General features: G+C 38.5%; 1 protein-coding gene across 2 annotated transcripts in view; it reads left to right on the top strand.

The window, feature by feature from the left end:
• Positions 1–21,466, top strand: part of mfsd14a2 (major facilitator superfamily domain containing 14A2) — a 47,929-nt gene that overhangs the window by 2,376 nt on the left and 24,087 nt on the right. For both annotated transcript variants that reach the window (XM_062023822.1, XM_062023821.1), the window contains exons 2-3: positions 10,375–10,470; positions 18,258–18,320. In XM_062023822.1, coding sequence (XP_061879806.1) covers positions 10,375–10,470; positions 18,258–18,320 — 159 coding nt within the window. The remainder of the gene's footprint in view (positions 1–10,374; positions 10,471–18,257; positions 18,321–21,466) is intronic.

The raw sequence follows: 21,466 nt of genomic DNA, 5'->3' as shown, positions 1-21,466 counted from the left end.
AAAATCGTATATAAAAGTAGTTGGCGATTAATTTAGTCATCGATTCGTTGGATCTATGCTATGCACATGCGCAGAGGCAATTTTTAATTTAATTTTATTATTATTATTTTATTTTATTTTTTTATAAACCTTTATTTATTAACTGCAACATGTACAAACAGCTGAGAAACAATAATCAAAATAAGTATGGTGCCAGTATGCTGTTTTTTTAAAAATAAAATACGGAAAAGGATAGAAATGTAGTTTGCACTAGGGCTGCAACAACTAATCGATTAAAATCGATTATAAAAATAGTTGGCGATTAATTTAGTCATCGATTCGTTGGATCTATGCTATGCACATGCGCAGAGGCAATTTTTTATTTTGTAGTTATTTTATTTTTTTATAAACCTTTATTTATTAACTGCAACATGTACAAACAGCTGAAAAACAATAATCAAAATAAGTATGGTGCCAGTATGCTGTTTTAAAAAAAAAAAAAAATACGGGAAAGGATAGAAATGTAGTTTGCACTAGGGCTGCAACAACTAATCGATTAAAATCGATTATAAAAATAGTTGGCGATTAATTTAGTCATCGATTCGTTGGATCTATGCTATGCACATGCGCAGAGGCAATTTTTAATTTTATTTTAATTTTATTTTTTTATAAACCTTTATTTATTAACTGCAACATGTACAAACAGCTGAGAAACAATATTCAAAATAAGTATGGTGCCAGTATGCTGGTTTTTAAAAAAATAAAATACGGGAAAGGATAGAAATGTAGTTTGCACTAGGGCTGCAACAACTAATCGATTAAAATCGATTATAAAAATAGTTGGCGATTAATTTAGTCATCGATTCGTTGGATCTATGCTATGCACATGCGCAGAGGCAATTTTTTATTTTATTTTTATTTTATTTTTTTATAAACCTTTATTTATTAACTGCAACATGTACAAACAGCTGAGAAACAATAATCAAAATAAGTATGGTGCCAGTATGCTGTTTTTAAAAAAAATAAAATACGGGTAAAGATAGAAATGTAGTTTGCACTAGGGCTGCAACAACTAATCGATTAAAATCGAGTATAAAAATAGTTGGCAATTAATTTAGTCATCGATTCGTTGGATCTATGCTATGCACATGCGCAGAGGCAATTTTTAATTAAATTTTATTATTATTATTTTATTTTATTTTTTTATAAACCTTTATTAACTGCAACATGTACAAACAGCTGAGAAACAATAATCAAAATAAGTATGGTGCTAGTATGCTGTTTTAAAAAAAAAGAAAATACGGGAAAGGATAGAAATGTAGTTTGCACTATGGCTGCAACAACTAATCGAATCAAAATCGATTATAAAAATAGTTGGCGATTAATTTAGTCATCGATTCGTTGGATCTATGCTATACACATGTGCAGAGGCAATTTTTTATTTCATTTTATTATTATTTTATTTTTTTATAAACCTTTATTTATTAACTGCAACATGTACAAACAGCTGAGAAACAATAATCAAAATAAGTATGGTGCCAGTATGCTGTTTAAAAAATAAAAATAAAATATGGGAAAGGATAGAAATGTAGTTTGCACTAGGGCTGCAACAACTAATCGATTTAAAATCGATTATAAAAATAGTTGGCGATTAATTTTGTCATCGATTCGTTGGATCTATGCTATGCACATGCGCAGAGGCAATTTTTTATTTTATTATTATTATTTTTTTTTTTATAAACCTTTATTTATTAACTGCAACATGTACAAACAGCTGAGAAACAATAATCAAAATAAGTATGGTGCCAGTATGCTGTTTTTTTTAAAATAAAATACGGGAAAGGATAGAAATGTAGTTTGCACTAGGGCTGCAACAACTAATCGATTAAAATCGATTATAAAAATAGTTGGCGATTAATTTAGTCATCGATTCGTTGGATCTATGCTATGCACATGCGCAGAGGCAATTTTTTATTTTATTTTATTATTATTATTTTATTTTTTTATAAACCTTTATTTATTAACTGCAACATGTACAAACAGCCGAGAAACAATAATCAAAATAAGTATGCTGTTTTTAAAAAAAAATAAAATACGGAAAAGGATAGAAATGTAGTTTGTCTCTTTTATCCGATTATTAATCGATTAATCGAAGTAATAATCTTCAGATTAATTGATTATCATATTAATCGTTAGTTGCAGCTGTCACGCCAATTTTCTTCCCATTTCAAAAACCTTCCTATCCCCCATTTACTTCCGGGGTCATTTCCTCTTACGTCATTGACAGCGATCGATAGAACCCAAATCTCCTGAAAATGGTGGTGTCACTGAATGATATTTGTCTTTATCTTTCCCAGGGGACTTATGTCAAACACCAGCAGGCTTCAAAACATTTCAAGCGGAGTGTTAGGCCGCTGCTGGGAACTTCTGTCTTCGTGGTAACGTGCAAAAAATATTAATTAATATATAATACTGTTAAATGTCTGTACTTTAAATCAACATTATTGTTGAAACCATTTCACTAATATTAATTAATATATAATAATGTTAAATGTCATCTGACTTCACTGAGGTACATATGTGCACATAAATGTCATTTTAATTTAGTTCACTTACACAGAGAACTAAAAAAAACTGAATTTAACGAATACATTTAGTTTTAATAAAGTTTGATAATGTCGATTGATAATGAATTAACTTATTGTACACTGTTATTCATTTCCGCATATGTCCACGAGTCAAATGTGCAGTCAGGAATATCCTCAAGTTAATCTGTCCGATTAATACTTGTCCGATTAATACAGACGTTTTGTTAACGCTATATTATAAAAAAAAAAAAAAACAGTGACGGGCAGTCAAAGCCGAAGTGCTATCGATCGCTGTCAATGACGTAAGAGGAAATGACCCCGGAAGTAAATGGGGGATAGGAAGGTTTTTGTAATGGGAAGAAAATTGGCGTGACACAGCCCTAATGCACACTATACCGAAATAGTCCATCCAGCCATCCATTTTCTACCGCTTGTCCCTTTCGAGGTGTTGTGGGGGTTGCTGGAGCCTATCCCATTTGGGGCGGCATGGCGTAGTGCAGACCTGGGCATTCTGCGGCCCGCGGGCCGCATCCGGCCCTTTGTGCGTCCCTGTCCGGCCCGCGTGAGGCCAATTATAAATGACAAAATAAATTTTAAAAAGTATCTATGTCGAGTGTGCAATACAACGGTGCTGCTTTTGTTTTGAAAATCGTTATTTGTATTACTTCCGTGTGGACGTATGCGTGATTGTGAGTGAATGTGAACAACTGCAATTACAAAATAAAGTTGAAAAAACATCTATGTCCTGCGCGCAATACAACTGTGCTGCTTTTATTTTGAAAAGTATTATTTATGGGCGTGTGTCCGTGTGTAACCTGCGAGTGAAGGTGCACATGCAGCGACAAGTGATGCACGGTTTACACCCGAGACGCCAAAAAGAGAAAAGTTGATGAGGAATGGCGTGTTTTCAACAACACATGAACTGCAAAGCAACGTCCCCTCACCTAAGGTGCGTGCCTGCGCAATTGCGCACTGCTCAAGCGTCCGCTGCGCGCAGCAAGTATATATGCCGCGCACCAAATCAAATCCCATCTGAATTCTAAATAAAATAAACATATTTATTCTATGTAATTTTGCAATGCAACTTTGAGTGACAGTGACAACAAGCGGCCCTAAGTGTGTTCGTCAACACCGTTCAATTGAACACCGTTCAATTATTGTAACGTCTATCGAGATGCTTCGAGGACAGGAATTATATCGATCACTTTATTGAACAAAACTGTTTATATTCGGACATAACCACACCAAAAACATGAGTAAAACAATTCTATCTGGAAAAACTAGTCATTTTCTGCCGTACAAAGCAGGCCAAAACCAACTTGTCATCTGTCACCAACACGCATAGCACTAAACCACTGGTGCGTTTAAGGCCACACAAAAAGTCGGACAACTCAAACACCACACAAAGTTACACTATGACTCCTCAGTCATACGTGTGCTTATTTTACTGTCATTTATTATTAATGTTAATTTATATATATTAGTCATGGAATGCTGTTACACACACTATGTTGAAGTATTACTATTATTATTATTATTATTATTATTATTATTATTTATCTTACGGTATATATCAAAAATAATATTGAGCAAAATTTAATTGAAATATTGTCGATGTGGCCCTCCAGCAGTGCTCGGGTAGCTCATGCGGCCCCCGGTAAAAATTAATTGCCCACCCCTGGCGTAGTGGGTAGAGCGGCCGTGCCAGAAACCTGAGGGTTGCAGGTTCGCTCCCCGCCTCTTGACATCCAAATCGCTGCCGTTGTGTCCTTGGGCAGGACACTTCACCCTTGCCCCCGGTGGTGATTGAATGATGAATGAATGAATGATAGGTGGTGGTCGGAGGTGGTGGTCGGAGGGGGCGTAGGCGCAAACTGGCAGCCTTGCTTCCGTCAGTCTACCCCAGGGCAGCTGTGCCTACAAATGTAGCTTACCACCACTGGGTGTGAATGAATGATGGGTTCCCACTTCTCTGTGAGCGCTTTGAGTATCTAATAATAGAAAAGCGCGATATGAAATAGAATCCATTATTATTATTATTATTATTATTATTATTATTATTATTATTATCCCGGCTGCACACGGGCGGAAGGCGGGGTACACCCTGGACAAGTCGCCAACACAGATAGACAAGACAACATTCACATTCACACACTAGGGACCATTTAGTGTTGCCAATCAGCCTATCCACCAGGTGCATGTCTTATAAAGATGTGTATTTACAACATTAATAACATATACCATATTTTTCGGACTATAAGTCGCTCCGGAGTATAAGTCGCACCGGCCGAAAATGCATAATAAAGAAGGAAAAACTATATATAAGTCGCACTGGAGTACGGCTGCAACAACTATACGATTAAATCAATTATAAAAATAGTTGCCGATTAACTTAGTCATCAATTCGTTGGATCTATGCTATGCGCATGCGCAGAGGCTTTTTTAAACCTTTATTTATAAACTGCAACATGTACAAACAACTGAGAAACAATAATGAAAATAAGTATGGTGCCAGTATGCAGTTTTATTTCCAATAAAATACTAGAAAGGATAGAAATGTAGTTAGTCTCTTTTATCAGATTATTGATCGATTAATCGAAGTAATAATCGACAGATTAATCGATTATCAAATTAATCGTTAGTTGCAGCCCTAATGCACACTATACCGAAATAGTCCATCCATCCATCCATTTTCTACCGCTTGTCCCTTCTGGGGTGGCGGGTGGGTGCTGGAGCCTATCCCCGCTGCACACGGGCGGAAGGCGGGGTACACCCTGGACAAGTCGCCAACACAGATAGACAGGACAACATTCACACTCACATTCACACACTAGGGACCATTTAGTGTTGCCAATCAGCCTATCCCCCAGGTGCATGTCTTATAAAGATGTGTATTTACAACATTAATAATATATACCGTATTTTTCGGACTATAAGTCGCTCCGGAGTATAAGTCGCACCGGCCGAAAATGCATAATAAAGAAGGAAAAAACTATATATAAGTCGCACTGGAGTACGGCTGCAACAACTAATCGGTTATAAAAATAGTTGGCGATTAATTAAGTCATCGATTCGTTGGATCTCTGCTATGCGCATGCGCAGAGGCAATTTTTTATTTTTTTTAAAATATATTTTATAAACCTTTATTTATAAACTGCAACATGTACAAACAACTGAGAAACAATAATGAAAATAAGTATGGTGCCAGTATGCTGTTTTATTTCCAAAAAAATACTGGAAAGGATAGAAATGTAGTTAGTCTCTTTTATCCGATTATTAATCGATTAATCAAAGTAATAATCAACAGATTAATCGATTATCAAATTAATCGTTAGTTGCAGCCCTAATGCACACTATACCGAAATAGTCCATCCATCCATTTTCTACCGCTTGTCCCTTTCGGGGTGGCGGGTGGGTGCTGGAGCCTATCCCGGCTGCACACGGGCGGAAGGCGGGGTACACCCTGGACAAGTCGCCAACACAGATAGACAGGACAACATTCACACTCACATTCACACACTAGGGACCAATTAGTGATGCCAATCAACCTATCCCCCAGGTGCATGTTTTTGGAAGTGCAATATATATATATATATATATATCCCTACATGTACTGCAGTGTTTTTCAACCACTGTGCCGCGGCACACTAGTGTACTGTGAGATATTGTCTGGTGTGCTGTGGGAGATTATGTAATTTCACCTAATTGGGTTAAAAATATTTTTTGCAAACCGGTAATTATAATCCGCAAATGTGCCGTTGTTGAGTGTCTGCTGTCTAGAGATCGGCAGAGTGACCGTGTAATACTCTTCCATATCAGTAGGTGGCGGCAGGTAGCTAATTGCTTTGTAGTTGTCGGCAACATGGTTTGTCGTGATCATAATATGCAGACGACAGCGGGAGGCAGCGTGCGGGTAAAAAGGTATCTAATGCTTAAACCAAAAATAAACAAAAGGCAAGTGCCGCTAAAAAAATGCATTGAAGCTTAGGGATGGCTCCGCAAAACGAAGCTAAAACTGAACTGGCTGCAAAGTAAACAAAAACAGAACGCTGGACGACAGCGAAGACTTACAGCGTGTGGAGCAGCAGACGGCGTCCACAAAGTACATCCGGACATGACAATCAACAACAAAATAGGAGCGCAAGACAATAAATAAAACACCAAAAAAGTCATAAGTCAGTGTGATGTGACAGGTGGTGACAGTACACCTACTTTGAGACGAGAGCTATAGTGATGCATGATTGGTTATCTTTTCAATTCATATCCAACAATTAACGAACAACTTTTTACTGTCAATATCGGCTGCTAAATTTCATTTTTTAATGTTTTCTGCTGGTGGTGTGCCTCGAGATTTTTTCCAATGAAATAAATGTGCCTTGGCTCAGAAGAGGTTGAAAAAGTGATGTACTAAGCTGTTGCCAGCGACTATGGCCAGGTTGTTCTGACAGTGAGGTGTCTCCAGCTGGCCTGCTAAGTCACACATGCTGAAGAAAGGTCTGAAGATCCTAATGAAAAAGAACCCTAAGCGCTTATATTGTTCACTGCGAGAGAGCGCTCACAGTGCCGTGTGTGCAAGTAAAATGTGGCACTAGTCCAAGGGGGCCCCTCGCTTCCAATCATTGTTGTTTCTACCGAGCCGTGGAAAAGGCGTCCACATTTTTTTTAGTGCGGATGTTGCAATTTATGTAAACAAGACGGTAACACGGTGTCAGGCTGGCTGTCATATTTGCTGCCTATCTGCGGAGTTGCTTTCATGAGATAAGCGATTATGGCTGATTTAGACCCAAAATGATTTGCTTGCGACGTGTCGTTTTGAACAACAGTGGAACTAGATCTGACCAATCTTAGTCCCAATCCGAATACTCCCCCTTCTTTCTTGTTATAGCCCCTAAAACTTGGTGTTGCACGTTCACGTCAATCAAGTGGTGTCCGATTTCTCAGTCGGGTAAGGAGCATTTGTCCAACTGTACGAAACAAAGTATGGTAAGCTCGGGGACCTACCTAGATATCGAAGGAGGTGGGGACATTTCCCACATTACGCTATACTTGTTAAAAACGAAGGCATGAACTCAAGTTTACAATTGTAAGTCGTAGGCTTAATTGTTGATTTTCATATTAAAGTAGGGCTGCAACTAACGATTAATTTGATAATCGATTAATCTGTCGATTATTACTTCGATTAATAATCGGATAAAGGAGACAAACTACATTTCTATCCTTTCCAGTATTTTATTGAAAAAAACCAGCATACTGGCACCATGTTGTGGACATTGGGGGTGCAGCATACACCAATAATAACACAGAAATGTAACTCATCAGATCAGAACTGAATCTTGTACACGTTTCTGTTGTGAATAATAAAGGATTCATTTTAGGCTGCCTCTGAATAACAGCATGAAATATTCCAGCACTTTCATAACGTTTAGTTATACTAAAGCGTCACTCAAATCTAAATATATTTATATAGCTTTATCAGCCCGGCTACATTGATCCATTATGAAACCAACCTGAGATATTTCTGTCCATTACGTTTATTTCCAAATTGGTAACCTTGCGTTTTCTCTCTCAAAACGGAGTCAAATGTGCAGGAGACACATTATCAGCCCCGCGTTGCAACAAAGGCATAACGTTAACGTTACTTACAAAAAAGCTGAACTCATGAATGCTTGTTGCCACTATGGACTTAAAAAGTTACGTACTGTGAGTTCTTCCCTTCATCCATGGCTCCAACATGTTTCTTCTTCAGGTGCTCCTGAAGCAATGTTGTACTTCCGTGCCATTTTGCAGGAAATGCTCTTCTTTGAAGTCTTTAAAGTGAAGTGTTCCCACACTTTTGACGACTTAGGTCGTACACTTTTCTCCATTGAAGCAATAACCTCAAGATGTTTCTCCGCTAAACTATCGGTAGTGTTTTCCTGCGCCATTTTTCAAATGTTTCCAGCAAAGGAGACGGCGTCGTCACGTGAGCTGCACATGACACATCATTGGCTAGCTTACGCCAACTCATGAGACGTAGCCTCAGCGCCGCCCTGGCGCTGTTTTGTACTGTTTTTGTACTTATTTTGATTATTGTTTGTCAGCTGTTTATAAATGTTGCAGTTTATAAATAAAGGTTTATAAAAAAATAAAAAAAATTACCAAAAAAAAAAAAAGCCTCCGCGCATAGCATAGTTCCAACGAATCGATGACTAAATTAATCGCTAACTATTTTGATAATCGATTTAATCGATTAGTTGTTGCAGCCCTATATTAAAGACACCTATGGTTTTGTTCAGATGTTCAACCTTTGCGACTTTGTTGTATTTTTTAAATTGCTTTTTAAAACGATCAAGTTCCAATATATTTGGCTAAAAATAGCTGTAACTTGGTTTAAAAGCCAAGGGGGAGTGTTAAGCCGAAGCGGGGAATTCGGATTGGGCCTAAAATATGAGCATGAACTGATTGTTCACTGCTCGCTGTACATAACCTACCAAGTCAGACCTACACTGTTTCAATGTCTATTTCTCAGATGATATAATTGTTGATGACTGAAGTGCTGATATCAACCAAACCTAACCCCACGCCCCCGGATTGTAAATAATTCAATGTGTATACTCTGATGAGTAACTTGGGTGATGACTATATTATGCTGATAGTATATATTTATACCATGAATTGATTAACTTGGACCCCGACTTAAACAAGTTGAAAAACTTATTGGGGTGTTACCATTTAGCATACTTGCCAACCTTGAGACCTCTAATATCGGGAGGTGGGGGGCGGGGGCCTTGGTCGGGGGGGCAGGGCGTGGTTGGGGCGGGGGCGTGGTTAAGAGGAGAGTATATATACAGCTAGAATTCACCAACTCAAGTATTTTATATATATATATATATATATATATATATATATATATATATATATATATATATATATATATATACTTGACTTTCAGTGAATTCTAGCTATATATATATATATTTATTTTATTATATATATAAATAAAAGAAATACTTGAATTTTAGTGTTCATTTATTTACACATATATACACACACACAACACTCATCTACTCATTGTTGTACTTGAAAGTACAATGCTTTGTTAAGGGTTGAATTGTCCATCCTCTTTCTATTCTCTGTCACTATTTTTCTAACCATGCTGAACACCCTCTCTGATGATGCATTGCTGTGTGGCACGCACCAAAGTGCTTTCATCAAATGCACGAGAGTGTGGAATCTTCCATCTCTCCCTAGCATGGCCCAAAACCGGTCAATCCTTGCTTCCTGGCAAGCAATTGGTACTCCAGTACTTGTACCCGGAGGCTGGTCAGGTCCAATCGCAGCTGCGGCAGACTTTTTTTTTGGGGGCGTGGCCTCCAGCTCCGGCTGAATACCGGGAGTTTGTCGGGAGAAAATCTCTGTCGGGAGAGGCGCTGAATATCGGGATTCTCCCGCTAAAAACGGGAGGGTTGGCAAGTATGCCATTTAGTGGTCAATTGTACGGAATATGTACTGTACTGTGCAATCTACTAATAAAAGTCTCAATTAATCAATCAATGAAGAATACCTGGTTGAGAGGCAAAACGTCTTTTTAGATAAACCAAACAGTCCAGTTGTTATCAATTGAATGCTCTGAGAATTCAATGGACTTTGAGGAACGAGATCATCCATAAACAACGGAACCTCTAACCCGGTTGATATTTAAACTGTTTGGGAAGTAATGGAGCTAAAATAGTCTGTTTTAGAGTCAATATGTGTCTGTCATACATTTATCAACAGAAAATCCACAAAATAAATAACTTGATTATGTTCTCCCATCTTCTGCCTGTAGCCTCAGGGAATTGGCGAGCCCAGTGTTTACCATGCCGTGGTGGTCATCTTCCTGGAGTTTTTCGCATGGGGTCTGCTCACCACCCCAATGCTCTCGGTAAGTCCTCGTCCACCTCCACTCCACTCCCCTCCCACCCCCCCACACAGGACTTGAGGCATCTCGGACGTCATGCAATTAGAGTTGCCCGGTGTTCCAACTAAAAATAGACGGTCGTTCAAATCCAGAAAAGTAGGTACGCCAGTAAAAAAATCAGATGTATTAAAGTGTGCACATGCATAAAGCTGAGCACATGTCTTGGTTACATCGCAATCAACGTGGAATTGGCTTGACATGGCAGGCCCAGACCACATCCAGGCTACAACCCCTTTTTAAATATTAAAATCCGGTTAAAATTAGCCATGTGCATAAACTTAAGGCCTAAGCTGTTTGTTTACATGCTTTTTTAAATTTCTCTTTGCTATTTGTGCTTATTGGACCCTAATTAGAATAAAAACTAAGAATCATCTTTTGATATGATGTACTTAGTCCATAAGTACACAAACGTGTACTTCATGTTTAGTGACATGCTAATTCTTATTTTTACACCTTTTTTTTTTTTCCAAATTCCATTGTATGTTATATTCTTCTGACACCACCAGATGGCAGTGTAAGTGTCCACATAAGCGGCCATAAGACCCCAATTCAGTAGTGTACACCATTTTGGAAATAAGAGCTAAAAGGTGCTGTCCACGCATGTGGCCACTAAGGCCTTTAGAGGTTATTAAGCGCTGCATCTTCTCCCCATCAGCCATGTTGTAGTTTTTAGCGCTTCCATATCGAGTACTGAGAGTATAAGTTAGAATGATAGCACTCTAATAGACTCAATGTGTAGAATTAAATATTTCATTAATTCTTAAAATGTTGGCTATTTAATAAATTGTATGTTTAATCTTATGATACCGTGTGTGTGCACGTGGGCGGTTCACGTTTGTTAAAGTGTGGTTTTTAGGGCATTGCAAATTGACGCTGCTTTAAAACGTACCGTATTTTTCGGACTATAAGTCACAGTTTTTTTCATAGTTTGGCCGGGGGTGCGACTTATACTCAGGAGCGACTTATGTGTGAAATGATTAACACATTAGCGTAAAATATCAAATAATATTATTGATCTCATTCACGTAAGAGACTAGACGTATAAGATTTCATGGGATTTAGCGATTAGGAGTGACAGATTGTTTGGTAAACGTATAGCATGTTCTATATGTTATAGTTATTTGAATGACTCTTACCATAATATGTTACGTTAACATACCAGTTGGTTATTTATGCCTCATATAACGTACACTTATTCAGCCTGTTGTTCACTATTCTTTAGACATTTTAAATTGCCTTTCAAATGTCTATTCTTGGTGTTGGCTTTTATCAAATACATTTCCCCAAAAAATGCGAATTATACTCCAGTGCGACTTATATATGTTTTTTCCCTTCTTTATTATGCATTTTCGGCCGGTGCGACTTCGGAGCGACTCATACTCCGAAAAATACGGTACTTGAATTTGTGTAGACAAGGTTTAGCTGGCTTACTTTGGCTAAAATGATAGTTCAAGTTATTTTTCACACAACTTTGTCTCACTCTTGTCAGTTGGCTAACAAGGTGGAAGCTAACACTCTTACCGCGGTTGAGACCACATCCTCCCTCCAGACGTCTGACAAAAAGTCTCCACTTTGAATGCTCGCGTTTTACAGATGTACTGCTATAAAAACAAGGTCCGCTTTGCTGAGATCGTTATCCATGCGTCCGTTACATCACGTCTCGATTACTGTAACGTTTTATTTTCGGGCCTCCCTATGTCTAGCATTAAAAGATTACAGTTGGTACAAAATGCGGCTGCTAGACTTTTGACAAAAACAAGAAAGTTTGATCATATTACGCCTATACTGGCTCACTTGCACTGGCTTCCTGTGCACCTAAGATGCGACTTTAAGGTTTTACTACTTACGTATAAAATACTACACGGTCAAGCTCCTGCCTATCTTGCCGATTGTATTGTACCATATGTCCCGGCAAGAAATCTGCGTTCAAAGAACTCCGTCTTATTAGTGATTCCCAGAGACCAAAAAAAGTCTGCGGGCTATAGAGCGTTTTCTATTCGGGCTCCAATACTCTGGAATGCCCTCCCGGTAAAAGTTAGAGATGCTACCTCAGTAGAAGCATTTAAGTCCCATCTTAAAACTCATTTGTATACTCTAGCCTTTAAATAGACTCCCTTCGGGATGGTTCCTGCTGGCCCCACTATGGACTGGACTTTCGCTGATGTGTTGGACTTTCACAATATTATGTCAGACCCACTCGACATCCATTGCTTTCGGTCTCCCCTAGAGGGGGGGGGGGTTACCCACATATGCGGTCCTCTCCAAGGTTTCTCATAGTCATTCACATTGACGTCCCACTGGGGTGAGTTTTCCTTGCCCGTATGTGGGCTCTGTACCGAGGATGTTGTTGTGGCTTGTACAGCCCTTTGAGACACTTGTGATTTGGGGCTATATAAATAAACATTGATTGATATTTTTAACAAGAATAAGAGGAAATATTCTTACACATTACGTGTTAGCCCTGGCGATGTTGATGGCGAGTGACCCACTTCCGCCTGGACTAACATGAGTGATGACATCCTGACTATATAATCATTAGGGGTGTAACGGTACACAAAAATTTTGGTTCGGTACGTACCTCGGTTTAGAGGTCACGGTTCGGTTCATTTTCGGTACAGTAAGAAAACAACAAAATATACATTTTTGGGTTATTTATTTACCAAATTTGCAAAATATTCCACCAAAAAATAGTTTTCTTAGTGGAATATTTGATGTGAAGTAATGGGAACCTTGGATAGGTCAATAATTCATAATAACATTGATTTTGATTCAATATTATGTTTTGAGCAATGACAGTTTGAAAGAAAAAAACAGCTTTGTTTTATTAGTCAACATTGCAACTTTTTCTAAATTACATTTAACCTTTTTTTTCACTTTTGTTATGTTTTTGTTTATTTTAATAGTATTTTTAGAATGTGCTGTGGGCCTTTAAAATGGCCTGCGGGGCACACTTTTGACACCCCTGCTATAGATAATAAAAAATTAAATCTGATAAATAAATCTATGGATAAAAAGCAGAGCCTGGCGACGCATGCACGTTTATCATAACTCTCTCTCTCTCTCTGTCTCTGCCCCTCCGTCACCAATGCTGCTGCGCACGGTCACAATCTATTTTGTTTTTAACCCCTTCTTAACCCTGAACGTACATTGAAAATACACGCAACCCTAACTCAAAATGCCGGACATTTGAGGCATTTAAGAAACTCCGCCCTGACAGCTCCGCAAAAGAGGACATGTCCGGTGAAAAGAGGACGTATGGTCAGTCTATCCTAGCCCGTTAGCTGCTAGCATGCCGTGTGTTGTGCCTCGGTGTGCATTGTTTACATAACGTGTGGAACGCTACTTAAAGGCCTACTGAAATGACATTTTTTTATTTAAATGGGAATAGCAGATCCATTCTATGTGTCATACTTGATCATTTCGCGATATTGCCATATTTTTAATCCAACTTTTTTTATTGGCATTTTCAAATACAGGAAAAAGTGCAATTCGAAACAGTACAATTTTAAAGTCAGAAAATTCTTCACACCCTTTCCCTTAAGACCCAAATCCCCACCCAACCACCCTCCCACCCCACTCAGGTCACACCAACAGGGGACATATGGCACAATCATATAACAAGTAAGACGACAAAGACAGACATCCTCACATACACACACACATACAAGGCCGGAGACAGACAAGCAGGCTGAAAGGAGAGGAAGGGAAAAAAATAAAATAAAATAAAATAAAAATATAATAATAATAAATAAAAGGGAGATTATTCCTCATCTGCGTCTGGGGATAAATCAAGAGAGTTGACATACAGCAAGAAAGGACTCCATGAGCTTTCAAACGCTTGAGCCGAGCCTTTTAGCGAAAACCTAAGTTTTTCTAGTTTTAGATTGTAGAGAACCTCTCTAATCCAACGGCCGTGCGATGGGGGGCGAGCCAGCTTCCAATTAAACAAGATCAATCGCCTGGCCAGCAAGGTCGTAAAAGCAACAGCACGTTTTAGTGATACCGGGCACATGTTATCGGGGCATACGCCAAAAATGGCTGATAATGGGTTGGGGGGAAAGTTTTGACCGTATGCTTTTCCGATCGTGTCAAAAATGTCCTCCCAAAAGGAACATAGTTTAGAGCAGGACCAGAACACATGGACATGATCGGCCGGAGATTGTTTGCATCTATTGCAGGTATTGCTAACAGTGGGGTAGATTTTGGATAGTTTTGAGTTAGTGTAATGAATTTTATGGATTACTTTGCATTGGATGAGGCTATGGCGGGCGCATATTGAGGAGGAGTGAACCAGTTTCAGGGCAGAGTCCCAATGTTGGTCGGATATGTTGGTATTAAGATCGCTCTCCCATGAGGCTCTTATCACTGATAGAGAGTTTGGAGCAACTGAACTTAAAGAGGTATATAACACAGAGATACATTTTTTATGATTAGGGGATATTGCCATATTTTTGCTGAAAGAATGATGGGTTCCCACTTCTCTGTGAGTGCTTTGAGTATCTAATGATAGAAAAGCGTGATATAAAATCTAATCCATTATTATTATTATTATTATTATTCCTACCATGTTTACTTCCCTGATCTCCTAAAAGGTTTTGTAATCCATTATAAATATCTAGCCATCCATCCATTTTCTATCAATATCCTGCAAGCAACTAAAATGTGTCAAGTGTGGGTAGTGTTTTGCATCTATTTTGCCCAACAGGTCTACTAAATTAGTTAAATGGGTGGGTTGTTGAATTGTGTGGTACGATTAAACATGTTTTATAATGTCCACATAGTTCATATTGTGTGTTTGTGTATCACATATTTAATGTTCTGTTGGTTTTTGAATTGTTAGACCATGAGTTTGAGTTGGTTTTCCAAACGAGTCAGTGCTACATCCACTTGTGTGAGGCAGTGGTCAGTTCTAATTGATGTGGACTTTACCCATTTATCAATTGGCACTCAAATCCCTCAAGTCATGTTTACAAGCGAATTTGGGAAAATCCTCGAGCCCCTTGAATTAAGCATATTCTAGGCCAGACCTGGGCATTCTGCGGGCCGCATCCGGCCCTTTGTGCGTCCCTGTCCGGCCCGCGTGAGGCCAAATATAAATTACAAAATAAGTTTAAAAAAGTATCTATGTCGAGTGTGCAATACAACGGTGCTGCTTTTCGTTATCTGTATTACTTCCGTGTGGACGTATGCGTGTGCGTGATTTTGAGTGAATGTTAACAGCTGCAATCACAAATTACAAAATAAAGTTGAAAAAACATCTATGTCGTGCACGCAATACAACTGTGCTGCTTTTATTTTGAAAAGTATTATTTATGGGCGTGTGTCCGTGTGCACATGCAGCGACAAGTGATGCACGGTTTACACCCTAGACGCTAAAAAGAGAAAAGTTGATGACGAATGGCGTGTTTTCAACAAGACATGGACTGCCAAGCAACGTTCCCTCTAAGGTGCGTGCCTGCGCAATTGCGCACTGCTCAAGCGTCCGCTGCGCGCAGCAAATATATGCCGCGCACCAAATCAAATCCCATTTGAATTCTAAACAAAATAAACACATTTATTCTGTGTAATTTTGCAATGCAACTTTGAGTGACAGTGACAACAAGCGGCCCTAACGGTGTTCGTCAACACCGTTCAATTGAACACCGTTCAATTATTGTAACGTCTATCGAGATGCTTCGAGGACAGGAATTATATTGATCACTTTATTGAGCAAAACTGTTTATATTCGGACATAACCACACCAAAAACATGAGTAAAACACTTCTATCTCGAAAAACTAGTCATTTTCTGCCGTACAAACCAGGCCAAAACCAACTTGTCATCTGTCACCAACACGCATACCACTAAGCCACTGGTGCGTTTATGGCCACACAAAAAGTCGAACAACTCAAACACCACACAAAGTTACACTATGACTCCTCAGTCATACGTGTGCTTATTTTACTGTCATTTATTATTAATGTTAATTTATTTATATTAGTAATGGAATGCTGTTACACACACTATGTTGAAGTATTACAATTATTATTAATTATTATTATTATTATTATTATTATTTATCTTACGGTATATTTAAAAAAAATAATAATATTGAGCAAAATTTAATTGAAATATTGTCGATGTGGCCCTCCAGCAGTGCTCGGGTAGCTCATGCGGCCCCCGGTAAAAATTAATTGCCCACCCCTGTCCTAGGCGTACCACTAGATGGAGCCCGAGTGGTACACAGACCACAGTTTGAAAAACATTTTGCTTCAAATTGTTCCGCCCCTGAGTGGGGTGGCACGTGCCCTCTTTTTTAATCATCCACAATCTTTGTCTCGGTGGGGCGGAGAGCGGGCCGCTAGTTTACAGGATTAACAGACATCGCCTTCCTACTAGCGACTCGCTATTGACCAGTTCTGCATAATAACAAAAATTAAGATGGAAAAAATATAATTATAAAGACAAATGTCCTGTTGTAGTACTTTGACTTCAAACTGAATGAACTGAATGGGCGCTATGGCCCATCAACTCGAGACGAACGAGTAAGAATGAATGCCGTGATGGCAACAAAAAAAAATAATGTCCATACTAGTTTTTCCAACTGGGAAGAAATGCACTTTAAGATGTTCAATATTTATTTGTTACATTTTTGCTTGCAGAAATGGGTTCATTTTAATCTGTTGTTTATTTATTTAGGATAACTAAGTTACCTTCCAATTGCAATATAATAGCAAAACAGTAATTATAAATAAGTTGATATCCTTTTTAAAAGATTACTTGTGTTATTATTAGTATACGTTATGATTACATTAGTGTTTAATTTGGTCACAAAATAATGCTGACGATACTATCGTTTATCGGCATTAATTTGTGGGACAATATAGTTCAGCAAAATTTGTCATCGGCCAAGGATTAGCAGCATCATTCATGTCATGAACCTCAAAAAGGACGCCTTTTCTCTCAATAGTGAGGGAGATTATTAATTTATGTCACGTTTGGGGCTCTAAAACAAGCACTATGGCCACATATTGTCAAAACATGGTTAAAATGTCAATTTTAAATAGGATGAATCCTTTGGAGGTACCTGTGTGATTGTGCATATTTGTTAAAATTGCAGACAATGCAGAGATGTTTTTCCATGCCGTCCAACACAAGGCTTTCTTAGCTTGCATCAGTGGTCGGGTATTTGTTGCCCTCACACTCCCTTGGGGGAGTGGTGGTAGGATGTTGCCTGTGCACCAATCAGAGGTTGTGTATTGATGCAAAGGAAACGCTGCACTTCTCCACTCATGCTTTTTGCTTCATTAGTATCCAGGGGTAACATAATCCACTCAGTCAGTCTCAGGATAGTGCAAGGCCTTCTTAGCCACGTCTCCAATTCTTACCCACATCCAATTGTTTGGTATTTTAATTTTTAATTGGCATTTTTAACTTTGTTTCCGACACACCCTCGACAGACATGTATGTGTTTCTGTCATGCTAATTTAATAGTCACAAAGAGAGTGAATGAACCAAACAATCTGCACACTAACAATCCAGACTTTGAACTGTACTTTCATTGATTTTTTTTTCTTCTTCTAACTCCACGTTCCTCCTCATGTCTTCTTGAATCCTTTCCTCTTTTGTTTCCTTCACATTTAACATTACTGCATTTGTTTTTAGCAAAATGACAACAAGTAAACATCTGTAACTCCCTGCTAAAGAACATACTGTAATGGCTGTTTATGTGATGAACGGCTTTCATGCGGTGTTATCTGTTTGTTCTCCAGGTATTGCACCAGACATTCCCTCATCATACATTCCTGATGAATGGCCTAATCCATGGCGTCAAGGTACGGAATGCTCAAAAAGTTCTTATCTCAGTTTTATGTTTTTTGCTGGCCAAAATCGTTGTGTTTTTTTAATAATCATAATAATACATTTTACTTATAAGGCGCCTTTCTGGGCACTCAAAGACACCATACAAAAACAATCAAATCAATCGGATAAAAACAACAACAAAGATCGATAAGATTTACAGTGAATGAGCAGTCAGGAATAGGTGTGTTTAGAAGTGGATCTTTGGGAACGTGAGGGCGTGGCGACATGGAGCAGAAAGGTTATGGATAGCTTTGAAAGTGAGAATTATTTTAAATTGAATACGGTGTTTGATGGGTAGCCAATGGAGTTCTTCTAATTCTATACCTTTTTTTATTTTGTGCAACGTCTTGCTTATTGTCTCAAGATGCCGTGTTTTGGCAGGCCGAAGCTATTTAGGCAGCATGCTTAATAACATCTGCTGGCCATCTGGACACATGATGCAACTTGACAGTCTTAAATCTTCGTGGCTATCTATTTTTCTGTCAAGATTTTATTTTATGTTATCTTGATATTAGGAGTGTTAGGATCAGGGTTTTACGTTGCCTATTCCATGAGTGACATCGGTCTTTATCGATCACATGTATTAACTGTAAACGTAACATATTCATAGGAACTGCTGCAGACAGTGTAACGATAACACATTTTTAAACTAGTTTGTAATTCTCATTTATGACATACAATTGTATGAGTTAAAGGGTTCCTCTTATGATTTTTTCTTCTACATTTAAAACGTCCTTGTGGTCCACATAACACATAATGGTGGTTCTTTTGTCAAAAAAATTTCAAAGATTATGTTTTACAGTCCGTCGTCAAGCCCCTTTCTGACCATCTCGTAGGATGTGCTGTTTTGTGGGCGGATTTATTTACGTACCTCCACTTCGTCCTTGTCTTCGCCTGGTCAACCATGTTGTAGTTTTTAGCACTTTTGAATTGAGTCTACTGTGGGGCTGGGCGATATGGCCTTTTATTAATATCTGGATATTTTTAGGCCATGTCACGATACACGATATATATCTCCATATTTTGCCTTAGCCTTCAATGAACACTTGATGCATATAATCACAGCAGTATGATGATTCTATGTGTCTACATTAAAACATTCTTGTTCATACTGCATTAATATATGCTACTTTTAAACTTTCATGCAGAGAGGGAAATCACAACTAAGTCAATTTAGCAAAAGTGTATTTATTAAACAGTTATTAAGCAGTGGCACAAACATTCATCTCATTTCAAAACAGAAAGTGCAAGATTGTCAGAGACATTTTAAAACAAGCTATGAGTGCACTTTTGTGCATGATGTCACTAAGATCAAAACAACACTAAATTAAAGTGCACTTTTTGTACAGAACGCCACTACAATAGTTTAAAACAAAGAAAGTGCACTTTTGTGCATGATGTCACACAAGATATTTCAATAAGTGTCAAATAAAAATGAGCTGCATAATAGGAAATCAATGAGTGTATGTCTTTCGCTATGTGGTAGGTTCCTGCGGACGTTATCTCCTTCTGTTGTTGACTATTTTTTTCATACGGTGTTGATCTGGAAATGGTTGCTTTGGCATTTTGTGGGTGGCACCGAACGGAGATGTTGACATGCGGAGTTTCAAGCACTCTTCATTCTCTAGCAGGTGACTTTTCAAATGATGCTACATTAGTAGAGCTGCTACTTTTTGTACGCTTTTGCCACATACTTGACATATTACGGTTGTCTGTTCAACATCTTTCCGCTTGAAGCCAAACCACCGCCTGTTTTTTTTTGGGAGTTAAATATTCCTTCATTTGTTACCAGATTCGCACCTTCTTTCTCTCGTATTACCACTCGCACCGCTCCGTTAGCACCACAGCTAACGTTACCCATGCTGCTACCTCTCTGCTCGGCGAGAGTGTATGACGTTGCACGCGCGTATGTAAGAAGGTGCGCTTGTTGTATGTCTCTGTGAGAAGGAGAGACAACAAAGAGTGAGAAGAGCCTGTAGTGTAATGCCCGCAGCTAAAAGCAACTGCGTGAGAACGTATACTCTAATATCACCATATAGTCATTTTCTATATCGCACAGAGACAAACCCGCGATATATCAATCAATCAATCAATCAATGTTTATTTATATAGCCCTAAATCACAAGTTTCTCAAAGGGCTGCACAAGCCACAATGACATCCTCGGTACAGAGCCCACATACGGGCAAGGAAAAACTCACCCCAGTGGGACGTCGATGTGAATGACTATGAGAATATCGAGTATATTCGATGTATCGCCCAGCCCTCGTCTACTGACAGATATATGTTAGGACTATACGCTACTTTGTATTAGAAATGGCAACTGCGGATGCATGTGCACCTACGAACCAGTCTGCCTCACAACAAGAGGATGGAGAAAAACAAGGAACTTGGTAACTATAACTTCAGAATACAATGGAGATATAATTACCAATTTCAGAAAACACTAACCAAAAGTGAAACCATTTCAGAAAACACGTTAAAAAAAACGTAACAACTTAGAATTACATAAACCGGAAAGGGAATGTCCAAATCACAGATTGACGGCCAAGTCAACCAATCATTTTGTCCATGCCCGCTGAGTCTTTACTTCTTTATTTGGGTTCAGTTAAATGCTCCAACTAGTGCCTAAGTATTCAATAAACACAATGAACAGAAGACCTGGGGCCGTACTTATCAAGCTTCTTAGCGTGCCATTTTACACTTAAGTCCTGAAAATTTGCGAAATTTAGTCCTACTCTCAAACTTAAGAATAAAAGCTTTTTATCAACGTTCTTAAGTCTAAGAATCACTCCTACTCTCCACGATATTTAAGAGACCTTCAGAGGTGTCTTAAGTGGTTAGGAGTTGCCAGCAGGGGATGGCACTGAGGCGAGAGAGACGTGTGCGAACGTTCAGGGAACGGAACAATGTTGTTGTTTTTTTGATGACGAGCAGCTGATCAAACGGTATCGTTTAGACAGAGCGGATATTATTTTTGTCACAGATTTAATACTTTTCGATTCCTTGTTGATTTCTGCATGTGTCTGCAGTGGGCTAGTATATATAGAGCCACCCATACCAGTTTCAAATTAGTTGCCTAATTAATGAATTGGAAAGAAAATGTTATGACAGTAGCGT

This window comes from Entelurus aequoreus, linkage group LG16 (assembly GCF_033978785.1).
Source record: "Entelurus aequoreus isolate RoL-2023_Sb linkage group LG16, RoL_Eaeq_v1.1, whole genome shotgun sequence".
Classification (NCBI taxonomy): domain Eukaryota; kingdom Metazoa; phylum Chordata; class Actinopteri; order Syngnathiformes; family Syngnathidae; genus Entelurus; species Entelurus aequoreus.
Note: the sequence above shows the minus strand (reverse complement) of the source record. Positions and strands in the feature narration are given on the sequence as shown.